Here is a 13164-nt window from a genome sequence, read left to right on the forward strand (position 1 = left end):
TGGAATGCCTGGATGCACTTGGTATGGAGATTGATAGATGTTCAATTATCCGACCAACCCGATTCGATGCACTGGAAGTTGGCTAGAAACAGAGTGTTTACGGTGAAATCTTTTTACATGGATCTAATTAACTCTGGCCCAATCCCGAAATCGATACATATTTGAAAGGTTAAGGTTCCCTTGCGTATTAAATTTTTTATGTGTTTGTATACAAGCAATAGATCATCACCAAAGATAATTTACTAAAGCGGCGGTAGGTAGGCAGTTCACGATGCTATTTTTGTGATCATGATGAAACAATACAACACTTATTCATAGATTGCCCACTCGCGTAATTGCTTTGGAGAACGATCCATATAGCCTTTAACATTACTCCTTCGGTTATCATTGAATCGTTATTTGGGACGTGGTTAGCTGGGGTTGATCATATTACCGCGTCTCGTATTCAGATTGGAATATGTGTGCTTGTTTAGGCTATATGGAATTGCAGGAACAATATGATTTTCAACAGACAACATATTTTAACTTTCTTGCAGGTCATTTTCAGAGCTACCACATGGATCCGTACGTGGTCCTTACTCACTCATACGGACTCTAGGGAGCCATTGGTTACTTGATGCAACCAATGGGAGATGGTAGCATGGGCTATATTCAACCGGTTTGGACGGCGGTCGCATAACAGGATAGGAGTCTAGTGAGCTTGTCCTTTATGTTGTCATACCGGTTGTGATATTGATCATTTACATTTTTTTTTGCTCGAGCTGTGATACTTTTAAGACTTTGTGCTACTTTAAGACTTTTTAATAAGATGGCTGCATGCATCTTTCCGATGCAGAGACCGGGGGCGAGCCTCCTTTTCCAAAAAATTAAAAATTAAATTATGCCCATTTGGTGATCTTTTAGTGATGTTTTATGTGATTATGCCCGTTTGCTTTCGGTTTATAAGTCCGTTTCCTGTTATTTTTTGGTCATTTGGTGATCTATGTAGTGTGTTGCATGATTTTGCATGGATATAGAGTGTTGTATATGAGATGTGCGAGTGTGGACGCTGCCTGATGGCGGAAGCACCCGAGCGTATAGGGTGCCGGATTTGACAAGTTCGGTTGTAGATGCTCTCACAGACTCACGAGGATAGAATATGTGTGTGTCTTTCTAGGGATGGATGTATGTACATGATGTCCTGATTTTTCTATTGAAATCCCGTACAATTGACTTTTTTTTCCCTGAGAAAGCGTACAAAGAAGGAGCACGGGACAAGCAAAAATCCAGTGGCCCACTGGCCCACTTTGCGATGGAAAATATCTTGACCCCTGCACGCAGCCGGTTTCCTTCTCCGAGCCGCCCCCGTCCGTCCGTCCGTCCGTGTCCCGGCCGACCTCCCCTCCCCTCCCCTCCCCCTCCTCCGCTCTATATAACGCCACGCCCCACCTTCCTCCCAAGCCACGCAACACGGAGATCCTCGGATCAATCCCGCCTTCTACACCCACCGCCCGCCGGAAAGAAAGAAAGCATCTTTGCTTCTCGCCGCCGCCGCCGGTGAGGGAGGAAGGAAGGAAGGAAGGAAGGAAGGACGCAGGGGATCCCACTCGGTGTTGCCGGTTTGGAGCCAGTGATGAGCTGCCTCACGTTCCGCCGCTCCGCCGCCGACGCCAGCCGCCTCCAGGACGGCCTCCTCGTCTTCATGTTCTTCATCTCGATTCCCATATGTAGTCTGAATACCAATCGTACTAGTAGTAATTCCAGTATTATTAGTAGTAGCACCAGCGATCTTCTCTTGTAAACAAACGTACGCCGCTCGTGCTCGCGGCTGCGTTCGCGCGGACGGAGGGGCCTTCTTCTGCTGCTGCTCCGTCTGAATCTTCTTCTTCTTCTCGCCGGTTGACGGTCGCGACGGCGGCCATGGATCCCAACAGCTTCAAAACCGGAGGTACGGCTGTTATTCTGTCCTGTAATTTCGTCGTTTCCCGCTAGATCTTGCACGGGAAGGGGGCCGGAACAGGATTTTTGGATCTAATCGCTCAATTGCGATCATAATTGAGCACAAAATTTCAATTTTGTTGCCAAGCTCATAACATATTTCATCCCCGATTTGATTCCCGCTCTGATTAGGAACAATTCCGGCCATTAATTACTGATTCCTGTGCATTAATGTGTTGCAGGCCTTCTGCTTCCAACCATCGAGAGGCGGTGCGCTTCGCCTCCATCTGTGATCGTGATCGGCGGCGGAATCTCAGGGATCGCCGCGGCTCGTGTCCTCTCCAATTCCTCTTTCGAGGTACCGATAAATTCCCGATCTATTCATCTCTGCCTCCTCCAATTTGATGAATCTGTAGAGTGTTGGTGTTAACTGACGCCTGTGCTGCCTGAGCAGGTGACTGTTCTCGAGTCGAGAGATCGAATCGGTGGCCGTGTTCACACGGATTACTCCTTTGGATGCCCCATTGACATGGGAGCCTCATGGTCAGTCTCACCTAAATTGATTGGTTGGAACAATCCTTGGTGGATTTTATCTGTATAATCTTTACTGACTTCGCCCTGGTGTTGCTGAATTTTTATCAGGTTGCACGGTGTCAGTAATGAGAATTCTTTGGCACCACTGATCGGCCATCTTGGGCTGAGATTATACCACACTAGTGCCGACAACTCTGTTCTGTATGACCATGATTTGGAAAGGTGATTTCAGCACTTGAACATGCATTTTTCTGTCGTATAATCAATATACTTGTATTATTTTTTCATGTTCTTACATCTCATTGTGTTAATTGGTTCCTTTGCGGCTGTTCGCTCTTTGATAAGAACGGCCTTGCAGTCCCAATGGAGACGGCTGCTAAAGTTGGCGTGATATTTGAGAAAATTCTCAAGGAGACGGTGAAACTCCGCGACGAGCAGGAACACGACATGCCCCTTGAACAGGCAATTTCAATGGTTCTTGAGAGGCACCCTGATCTCAAGTACGTATAAAATCTTGTATCATGCTGACATGTGATAATTTATCCAAGATACAGTTTATAAATTGGATGGTTGCTGCACAAGAGCTCGACTGATATTGTTGCGAATTTATAGGCTAGAAGGGCTAGATGATCGGATCCTGCAATGGTGCGTCTGCCGGCTGGAGGCATGGTTTGCTGCAGATGCAGATGAAATATCTCTGAAGAACTGGGATCAGGAACATGTTCTCACTGGTGGCCATGGCCTGATGGTTGATGGATACTTTCCAGTAATTCAGGCTCTCGCTCAAGGTCTTGACATCCGTCTGAATCAGAGGTGTGTATTATTATCTTCTTCCCCGACATAGATATTGCCGCACACTGAATAATCTCAGTATGTCTATCACACATGTTTTTATTGAACTATCCTGTCATGTTGGTGCCCAAGTACATTTGAAATTTTATTAGTTACACATGTTACCTGAGTGAAATCAAGTCGTCTTGAAACTGCCATGTGTTCTGCCTCAGAGTCAAATCATCATTTTCTTCTAAGTACACCTGCTAATTGCAGTTGGTAGATACATTTACTTACCTTTGCTACTGCTATATATTTATTCAGAGTGAAGAAAATTACACGCCAGCACAAGGGAGTGACGGTCACCATCGAGGACGGCACGCAATACTCGGCCGACGCCTGCATAATCACTGTGCCGCTCGGTGTGCTGAAGGCGAACATAATCAAGTTCGAGCCAGAGCTGCCATCCTGGAAGAGCTCGGCCATCGCCGACCTTGGCGTCGGCATAGAAAACAAGGTCGCCATGCACTTCGACAAGGCCTTCTGGCCGAATGTGCAGGTGCTGGGCATGGTCGGCCCGACGCCCAAGACGTGCGGCTACTTCCTGAACCTCCACAAGGCCACCGGCCACCCGGTGCTGGTCTTCATGGCCGCCGGTCGGTTCGCCCAGGATGTGGAGAAGCTCTCAGACAAGGAGGCGGTGGAACTCGTCATGTGTCACCTGAGGAAGATGATACCCGACGCCACTGAACCCGTATGTTCTTGCCACCACTATGTATAACTTCTGAATTCCGATGATGGCGATTGTGACCTGATGATCAAATGTTGGATTTTGCAGACTCAGTACCTGGTGTCGCGGTGGGGCTCGGACCCGAACTCTTTGGGGTCCTACTCGTGCGACCTGGTGGGCAAGCCGTCGGACGTGTGCGAGAGGTTCTCGGCGCCGGTGGAGAGCGTGCTGTACTTCGCCGGAGAGGCGGCCAGCGCGGAGCACTCGGGGGCTGTGCACGGCGCGTACTCGTCAGGCATGGACGCCGCAGAGGAATGCCGGAGGAGGCTGCTGATGAGCAAGGGCGTGCCTGACCTCATCCAGGTCGGCGCCGCGGCGTGCGAGGAGATGGCGGACGTCGTCGCCCCTCTCCAGATTTGCCGCACCTAGGGATGACGATGATTCTTCGTTACAGCCGCGTTCTGCCATGCCCGATTGATCTGATGATTGACAGAAGCCGATCAGTGTGCAGTCGATCAGTCCGAGTCGGCAGAACGCAAGATTTGAAATTCAGATTTTTTTTTTACATGTTCTATTTTCTCTCGTTGCTTTGGATCAAGAAACATTTGATCGATGCCTGTGCTGCTGTGCACTCTGGGCACTGGATTTATAGCGTTAACAATTTGTTATGTCCAATCAATCAATAAATTTTAGACAAGTGACAATTTGGGTACTGAATCTTGTATGTTTTTTTTCATTGTGGACATGAAGCCTGTGCTGCTCTGCATTTGTGCCTCTGTCTCCTTGCAGATCTCCTTCCCCATCTGCTTTTGTAGCTTGGCCTTGTGAATGTGCTTGGTTTTCAGAATACACCATCCTCTGTTTTTACACAGCAAGTGTTGTAGAACAACATGATATGTATTTTGTGCAGGCAAGAAATAGTGTAGGCATTCTAGTCTCGGAGGGCGATGGTTATCCGAGATCTCCAAATACTAAAGATATTTGCTATGAAACCGCCTATTCAACAGGTACTCCCTCCGTTTGGAATTACTTATCGTAGAAATGAATGTATCTAGATGTATTTTAGTTCTAGATACATCCATTTTTGAGACAAGTAATTCCGAACGGAGGGAGTACATGGAATTTTTTGGATCAAGTTATTATTATCCGCAAGCCAACCATCATTCTTAAAGTTAATTCCTTCACGAGTTTTTTTGGATTTGGCATTCCTTCTTTGGTCGTCTTAGAACTTATGATAATATTAATGTTCAGTTTTGCTAGAACTCATCTAGATGAAAAATAATTTGATCTCATTCACCTTTTATAGCCATTGGATGTGATGCTATTAGATGCGTGTATGCTGACGTGGGTTGTATCTGTTCTTATTTTCAAAATGAATGAGACCAAATTATATCTCATCTAGATGAGTTCTAGCTACTTCCATTAATGTTCTGTGCAAATTTAGCCTAAGGTCAAGATCTGGAAGTTAACCATATATATGTTGGAGTACTCCGTCTGTTTCATTATGTAGCGCATATAGATTTTTTTAGAAGTTAAACTTTAGAAAATTTGACCAATTTCCTACTCCTAGATGAATATATCCCCTCGTGGAGACAATACCAAAATCTGATAGGTCAAAGGATGTCAAAGGAGAAACACTTTCCTCCATCTCAAGGAGCTAGGAAGGATGTCCAGTAATCTTTTGGAGTTCTTCAATCTCGTTGCCATCACTCGCGAACCACTAGAGACACTTGGAGATATCACGAAATGAAATTATGTATGATGACGTACGCAACACAATATTTTTATTCTTAATACATGCCATCTGTTATTTTAGTATAGTCGATTACTATTAATATGTCCATACAACATATAGTGTTTCACATTCCAAGTGATTCATACGCCAAAGTAAAGAGTGAAATAGAACAACAAGTAGTTCATACAATAAAATATGTCCCTTGTCCAATAAGCATACCGGCCTATATAATTAATTGTTTGAAGTTCAACTTGATGTGCTGCAATTTGCAATTGCCGGTCCAAGGCCGCAGAACGCAAGATTGATATTGTTTATATATATACCGTTCTCTCGAGTTGCTTAGAATAAAATCATAAGTTTAATCTCCTTGGTTCGTAGGATTCAAAGAACACAGAAATTATTAAAAATAAAGCACTTGAACTAATACGAAATGACATTTGGAATCATATAGGAACCGAGAGCACAACTACTATGAGTAATGGAAAAATGGTTGTCAGAAATGTCAGACACTTATGCATGGACGTCGTGGCCGGGTTGCTTTATCTATGAAGCAGGTTGAAAGCCTGTTTCATGATCTTAAATACAATGGATTTTTATTTTTACAACCACATGCAATTTAGCCATAAGATTTTTTTCACAGCCATATGGAAAGAAAAGAAAAAAGTAAATCATATACTCCCTCCGTTTCTAAATATAAGTCTTTCTAGACATTCCAAAATGGGGCTACATACAAAGCAGAACGAGCGAATCTACACTTTAAAAATATGTGTCAATATACATCTGTGCGTAGTCTCTATTGAAATATCTAGAAAAACCTATATTTAAGAGCGGAGATAGTAGTTTGAAACCTAAAAGCCAAACAAGTCATACCAAAAAGAGCTGGTACAACGGAGTCTGTCGAAATTCTTGTAAAATTCATTTGAACCAAAGCGGCCGTGAGATTCATTGTGTCCATCTACCATCTTCTTTGTCATTGACTAATCTTCGAGAAATATTTGCCTGATTTCTTTCTTTCTTTCTTTCTTTTCCTCTTTGCACACGATTGCATGGATCTTTGGTTGCGTGGTTTCCTTGGAGGTCGGTCGGTTGGTTGTTGGCCGCGTCGTATGCGCCGATCGTGACGGCAGCTTGCGACGGACGGACGGGTGGAAGAGAAGTGCACGGCAGCAGCGTCGCGACCCCAACATGCGTCGTGAAGCTCACGTGCGCGGTGACGTCGCCGCTCGCTCCGGCGTATCGACGCCGACGGCGACGTATGCGTCCGGCGCCGCAAGCCGCCCTACGTGTCGCGCGAGCGCGCGCGGAACCTTCCGCTGAAATTTCTTTCCTCTTTCGCGCACGTGAGCCCACCGCCGCTCGGCGCGGGCCGGGCCCGCCACGTGTTAGGCGCCCCCCGACCGAGCTGGCCACCACCCGGCGACCCCGTCGTCGTCTCGGACTCCAACGCGAAGCAGCAGCAGGGCGAGGAAAAAGGGCGACCGGCGGAAAATATCTCCGGCTCGTTCGTTTGCGCCGCGTGCCGGCGAGATGTCGTCGGCGATGTCCCGCGCGATCAGGGCCTGCGCGGCCGGGGCGTCGAGGAGGGGCCTGGCGTCCGTGGAGGCGATGGGGGCGGCGAAGGGGGCGCCGCCCGCGGCGGGGCGCTGGGCCGGGCGCGGGCGCGGCGGCCCGGGCCCCGTGGAGGACGGGGCGCGGGTGCAGTGGGTGTTCCTGGGATGCCCCGGGGTCGGCAAGGGCACCTACGCCGGCCGCCTCTCGCGGCTCCTCGGCGTGCCCCACATCGCCACCGGCGACCTCGTCCGCGACGAGCTCGCCTCCCAAGGCCCCCTCTCCAAGCAGGTACATATATGTGTTCTATTCTAGTTCCTCGCGCTCAACCGCGCGCCGTGATTCGGTGAAGAATCGATGTATCCATGGACATGGATCCCCTGCGAGGTTAGGGATAAGATCACCTGCAAGTGTTCCCCTGCATCAGCTACCAAATTAGCAGCAATCATGATGCCGTTACTGCAGAAAGACGGGTTTAATTTGTGCGAGAGTAGACCAATCCGGCCACATGGCTGCGCAATTCTTGTGTCATCACCGCAACCCAGCTTGCCACCATTATTTCTAGGCGATGCAGTCCATAGACACATGATGAATCACATCCAGTTAGAGGACACCAGCATTTGTTTGGGGTGCAAATTTCCCCGAGGAAGAACATCCAATTCACAACTAGGAACCACCACGGCTGCACCATGCTGTTAAGCACATGCTCAACACTTCAGCAGTCAGGCACACCGGCAGCAGACTGACGATATATACTGACTAACCGTTTTCCGTGCGGTCGGTTCGTTGCAACCAAGCCGAATTAGTTAGCTTATAGAACAAGTTGTTGAAACAGATAGTACTACGGTTAATTCAGTCTGAAACCCCTCGAAAGAAGCTTATATAGAACAAGTTTCAGAACCAGATATTACTACGGTTAACTCAGTCTGAAAACCCTCACAAGATTCTGAAGTCTGTACGATAATCCATCAGACCTGGTTATGAAACCTGAGTGCAAGGATGTGCAACTTGCTCGGTCGATGGCTGCAGCTCAGGATAGATTGTTCGAACCCTTTTATGACCATTTAGTTCTGTGTGGCTACACTTCCAGTAGCTAAGGCATGAATGAATGATTGATGACAAGGCCCAAATAAATAAGACTAACCCGTAGGTTGCGTACAGTTTCAGAATACCAATGTTGATTTTGATTCTTGTTAACAATATGGAACTTGATTCTAGCAAGGGAAGCCAAATCAGCATAACACCAACTAGTTCAACTCTGTTTTACCACTTCCACTTTATTAGTTGTCTTATGTCTGCTTTGTTTCCAGCTTTCGGAGATTGTGAATCATGGAAAACTGGTGTCTGATGAGATCATCATAAATCTGCTGTCAAAGCGCCTTGAGGAGGGAGGAGAGAAGGGTGAATTAGGGTTCATCCTTGATGGTTTTCCAAGAACTATAAGTCAAGCGGTGAGCTAGTTACTTGACCTGATTGTAAGTATGCAAGACATATATGCTTGCATCTTCTCAGTTCGGCTTTTATCATCAGGGGGTGGAATCATGGAAATTGTATAGAACTTGATTCTAACTGAGTCTTCAAACTTACCCAGTCTTTTTTGGTTGATTAAAAAAAAAACTTACCTGCTGGTATTTTGTGACAGTTCCGAAACTAAATTATATTGTGTGGTTTGTTAGGAAATACTGGAGGGAGTCACAGATATTGATTTGGTGATCAATCTCAAACTTCAAGAAGAGGCTCTGCTTGCAAAATGCATTGGTAGAAGGAAGTGCAGCCAGTGTGGAGGAAACTTCAATGTGGCCTCCATTGACATTGAGGGTAAGAATGGCGGGCCTCGAATGTATATGCCTCCGCTACTACCTCCTCCACAGTGCGAATCGAAGTTAATTACAAGAGCAGATGATACCGAAGAGGTGGTAAAGGAGCGATTGCGTGTTTACCATGATTTGGTACGTAGCAGCGAACCTTAGATTGCATTTTTTGAGTTTTATTTGTTTTGTTGTATATAATTTATGGGGTCAGGACGATCAACTTGCACTAGTAGGGCGTATGAAGCTATGTTTGTTTAGGTACGAGATCAGTAGTGAATTTAGCAGTATAGAAAAGGGATGCTAGGTCGTTTATATTTCAACGTGACCTTAAACTTGCATGTGTGAAATACTGAGACATGTTGAGACATATTGAACTTTGTTATTTGCTGAGGTTTTTTATGATAAATATTTACTACTCCCTCCGTAAACTAATATAAGAGTGTTTAGAATTCTAAAGTAGTGATCTAAACGCTCTTATATTAGTTTACAGAGGGAGTACTGTTTAGCCAATTGGCTCTGGAATTTATGTGTATTTGTTGTTCCAAATTCAGCAATGAGCACATTTCATCTTCCAAACTTGAAATTATATGATGCAACTCCTATGGTAATATTCCCCCTCGCTGGTGTAGGCTAGGAATATTTCCTCTCTATATATTCGATCATAGCTCTGTTCTCAGTGTATGACCCTGTTATGGGTGTTATCTTTTTTAATCAAGCTGTCATCTTTGCAGTGTGAGCCAGTGGAGGATTTCTACAGAGCACGGGGGAAACTCTTGGAGTTCAATTTACCAGGAGGAATCCCCAAATCATGGCCGAAGCTGCTCCAAGCTTTGAATATAGAAGAAGATCCTGATAACAATAGATCTGCAGCAGCATAATTTGTGAGTGTCAGAAATGCGTATTATGTATTTGTAGCCTATGTCAAACGTAGTTACCCGATAAGCATTACTGGCATCTCTAGAAAGCAGTTCATTCAGGGCCATTATTTGATCTGGCACTCAGGATTTGTATAGCTGATTGATCATCGATTGCGCAAGTTCGATGGGGTGTGCTAGTTGTATTCTTAAAGGTATAGCCTCTTATGTTTCGAAGGTCAGATGATAAATAACCGACAGTTGGCGGTTGAAGTCCGCTGATAAAGGTTGTTGAAACAAGCATGCTGCAAACATTGTTTTGAAAACATTATGCAGGCAGATGGTTTTTGTGGTATGGCTGAGATTAAGACCCACTTGTTGAACTTTTAGTTACCTTTTGTGAGAATGGGTTTTGGTTATGTTGGCTCCAGACTTCAGTGGACCGTCCCTTTTATTAGGGGTAATGTGTATTCTCTGTTCTAAAGTCAGCAAGGATTGCACTTCTTCATCTGCCAAACCTGAAGCTGTGTCATGGAGATCATGTAGCAATCTCAGTATTATGGATTCAGAATATTTTTGTTTGACAGTTTTCTCTGTTGCTTAGTGTTGCATGCTGTCGCGTAATTCAATTTTGCCGGAAGGAATGCCCGAATCGTGGCCAGAGCTATTGCAAGCTTTGAATGTATAGCCCGTACTGATAAAATAAACCAAACATTTTAGAGACATGGGTTTGTGGTCTTGATGCACATGACATAAGCTTGTCCAAAGAAGCACACTGCAAGCGCTCATCTGGAATCAAGTTCACTATGCGACTTGATGAATTTTGCTTACTCATGCTATCAGGGGAAGAAAGATGAATAGCAAAACACTATCCCGCATGAGGTGCCGAATATAATAGCACGAGCTACGGGACAAAAACATCATGGAAATTAACTTTGCTGCTCTGAATTATGCCATTATATTTCAAAGACCAACCTAGTCCTGTGGCTTGGAAGTCGTGCTAAATACACGATGGCTCCTCCTCCACCTCCTCCTCCTCCTCCAAAAAAGAAAGTTAGGGTTTGTGCCTCTCGCCGGCGCCGGCGCAGGTCCGCCTCGCCTCCGGTGGCCCTAGGGCCATGGAGGCGCGGTGGATCCTGGCAAGGGCCGGCGGGAGGGCTCCATTTTTAGTCGTTTTTTTAATCTTGTTAGGGTTTGTGTCCTACTCAGGAAGGCGAGACGGTGGCGGCTTCCTAAAGATGGAATAAAGGTCTCCCCGCCTAGCCCCCGTTCCGGCGGTGCGTCTAGCATCGTTGGTGGGCGTGTGGATGTGTGTCTCTGGCAGATCTATCTTTGGTGGATTTGCTCGGATCTCGTCGTTGTTCGTCTACGTTCGTGTGTCTTCGGTTTAGATCCTTCCGATCTACGTTATTTTTCATCGGCGGCGGTTGCTGTTCTGGGGTGCTGGTCCTATGGGGCCTTAGCACGACGACTTCCCGACTGTCTACTACAACAAGTTGTGCCCGGCTCCAGCGATGGAGGGGGGATGACGGCGGCGCGCCTTCGGCTCGCTTCGGTGCTTGTAGTCGTCGCTAGGTGGTCTATGAATTTGGATGTAATTTTTATTTCTGGTATTCGTTGTACTGCCATGATTGAAGATGAATAGATTGGAAGTTTTTCCGCAAAAAAAAATAAAAAAATACACGATGGCTTTAAAGGCTTGGCAGCAAGTTGACCTAGGTACTCGTTTATTGATGTCGAGCTCGACAGTCGACATCAGATGAATTTGAAATGAAGCAAGTTAATTAGTACGAGATTAGATGTGGGTACGTAGTTAGGCATATATGCACTTATGTATAAGGACTTGGAAATATGCTGACTATATCGTGCATTAGAGTATTTGATGATCCGTGTCGACCTAAGATTGCACCAAAGTAACTGAAATGAAGTAAGTTGCGGGAATAGATGTTTCAGTATTTGAAGGTTTGCTTGCCGCATCTAGCGCTATGGATACAAGAAGCTCTATATAGAGTTGGTAAAGGAAATAAATTACTCCCTTTGTCTCATAATATAAGAGCGTTTTTGACACCCAACGATGCCTAGTTAAACTTGAATAAAATTAGCTGAATGAGAAGCCACTGGAGCAGGTACGGAGCTCTGCTCTGGCATGCGGTCCCGAATACGAGCTACCGGACAATCACCACACTCTCATCTTTCCTGGTTTGAATCATGCCACTACTTTTTTGAGACTGAGCGAGTCGCAGGTCTGAGTCCTGCTAAATACTGTCATATGTTCAGGTCCAAGTGTGCTTCTCTACACATGCAACTGTAATTGAAATGGATCAAGTTGCGAGATTAGATCTGGATCAGGCGTTAAATATGTGAGGCTTGTCTGGCGCCCATGTTCTCAAAGTCAAACAAATGAACTATACGCAGTTGGCACAGGAAACCTGGTGGACGACGCGGTGCTTAATCACGAGCATATAGCTAAGAGAGAAGCCATCAATTGGAGTGCATCAACCTTCGCTGCTTGCAAACACACACACAGAGACAGACAAGAGTTCAAGATGTCGCAATGGTGGAACGAGTGGCAACTGCGCACCCTCGTCCTAGCCAGCCTCAGCGCCCAATACTTCCTCGTGTTATCTGCACACGCTCGTAAGTTTCATATCCCGCCATGGCTCAAAGTCTCCCTTCGGCTGGCGCACCTCGGCAGCGACGCTCTGGCTATCTTCGCCCTCGCCACGCTCTTCAACCGCCAAAAAGGTGGGCCGCGCTGCAGCTACGCGCGTGGCACCCGCGATTTGGAGCTGCTATGGGCGCCGGTCCTGGTGATGCACCTCGGCGGACAAGTCGTCATTACCAGCTACAAGATTGAAGACAACGAGCAGTGGAGCCGCCACGTCCTAACGTCTCTATCCAAGGTCAGTGCAAAATATTCCAGCGCCACTTTTCATTTCGTTATAGAGACCCCTAAGAAGAAATTATCCTGGCTGTATCTGTTGAATAATTATAAGCAGTTTTCCATTAAATTTAATGAAAAATGTTAGAAGGGATAGAGAGAGATTGATGGAATTTGATTGAAATATATTGCTTGAGCCTCATGGGCATATATATAAGAGTACATGATCATTCTGGAGTATAAGTCAAGCCAGAATACTTCCTAGTCTATTCTATGTTTCCAATCAAATCACGATACTCAACATCCCCCGCAGTCACAACGGTAGCGACGCAGACGGTAAGACCGGAGAAGAATCCGAAGGTAAACCGATCGACATCCCCCCC

The 13164-nt window shown here is 46.1% G+C and overlaps 2 protein-coding genes across 2 annotated transcripts; both read left to right on the forward strand.

The window, feature by feature from the left end:
* Positions 1–1422: 1422 nt before the first annotated feature.
* On the forward strand, positions 1423–4686 carry LOC119366306 (polyamine oxidase 4-like). Its single transcript, XM_037632015.1, has 8 exons — positions 1423–1927; positions 2160–2275; positions 2372–2460; positions 2560–2673; positions 2778–2951; positions 3064–3264; positions 3547–3976; positions 4061–4686. Exons 1-8 carry the CDS (start codon positions 1900–1902, stop codon positions 4379–4381), a joined length of 1473 nt encoding a protein of 490 aa, XP_037487912.1. The 5' UTR covers positions 1423–1899; the 3' UTR covers positions 4382–4686.
* Positions 4687–7120: 2434 nt separating this feature from the next.
* Positions 7121–10268, forward strand: LOC119366307 (probable adenylate kinase 6, chloroplastic). Its single transcript, XM_037632016.1, has 4 exons — positions 7121–7526; positions 8546–8686; positions 8912–9184; positions 9778–10268. Exons 1-4 carry the CDS (start codon positions 7215–7217, stop codon positions 9922–9924), a joined length of 873 nt encoding a protein of 290 aa, XP_037487913.1. The 5' UTR covers positions 7121–7214; the 3' UTR covers positions 9925–10268.
* Positions 10269–13164: the final 2896 nt, after the last annotated feature.

Source organism: Triticum dicoccoides, chromosome 2B, assembly GCF_002162155.2.
Source record: "Triticum dicoccoides isolate Atlit2015 ecotype Zavitan chromosome 2B, WEW_v2.0, whole genome shotgun sequence".
Classification (NCBI taxonomy): domain Eukaryota; kingdom Viridiplantae; phylum Streptophyta; class Magnoliopsida; order Poales; family Poaceae; genus Triticum; species Triticum dicoccoides.

Excerpts from the sequence above, each read along its gene's own strand:
- LOC119366307 (XM_037632016.1), top strand. The coding sequence starts at position 7,215 with ATGTCGTCGGCGATGTCCCGCGCGATCAGGGCCTGCGCGGCCGGGGCG. Across the intron at positions 8,687-8,911 it reads CAAGAACTATAAGTCAAGCG|GAAATACTGGAGGGAGTCAC; the intron begins GTGAGCTAGTTA and ends GTGGTTTGTTAG. Across the intron at positions 9,185-9,777 it reads TGCGTGTTTACCATGATTTG|TGTGAGCCAGTGGAGGATTT; the intron begins GTACGTAGCAGC and ends TCATCTTTGCAG.
- LOC119366306 (XM_037632015.1), top strand. The coding sequence starts at position 1,900 with ATGGATCCCAACAGCTTCAAAACCGGAG. Across the intron at positions 2,952-3,063 it reads GAGAGGCACCCTGATCTCAA|GCTAGAAGGGCTAGATGATC; the intron begins GTACGTATAAAA and ends GCGAATTTATAG. Across the intron at positions 3,977-4,060 it reads TACCCGACGCCACTGAACCC|ACTCAGTACCTGGTGTCGCG; the intron begins GTATGTTCTTGC and ends TGGATTTTGCAG.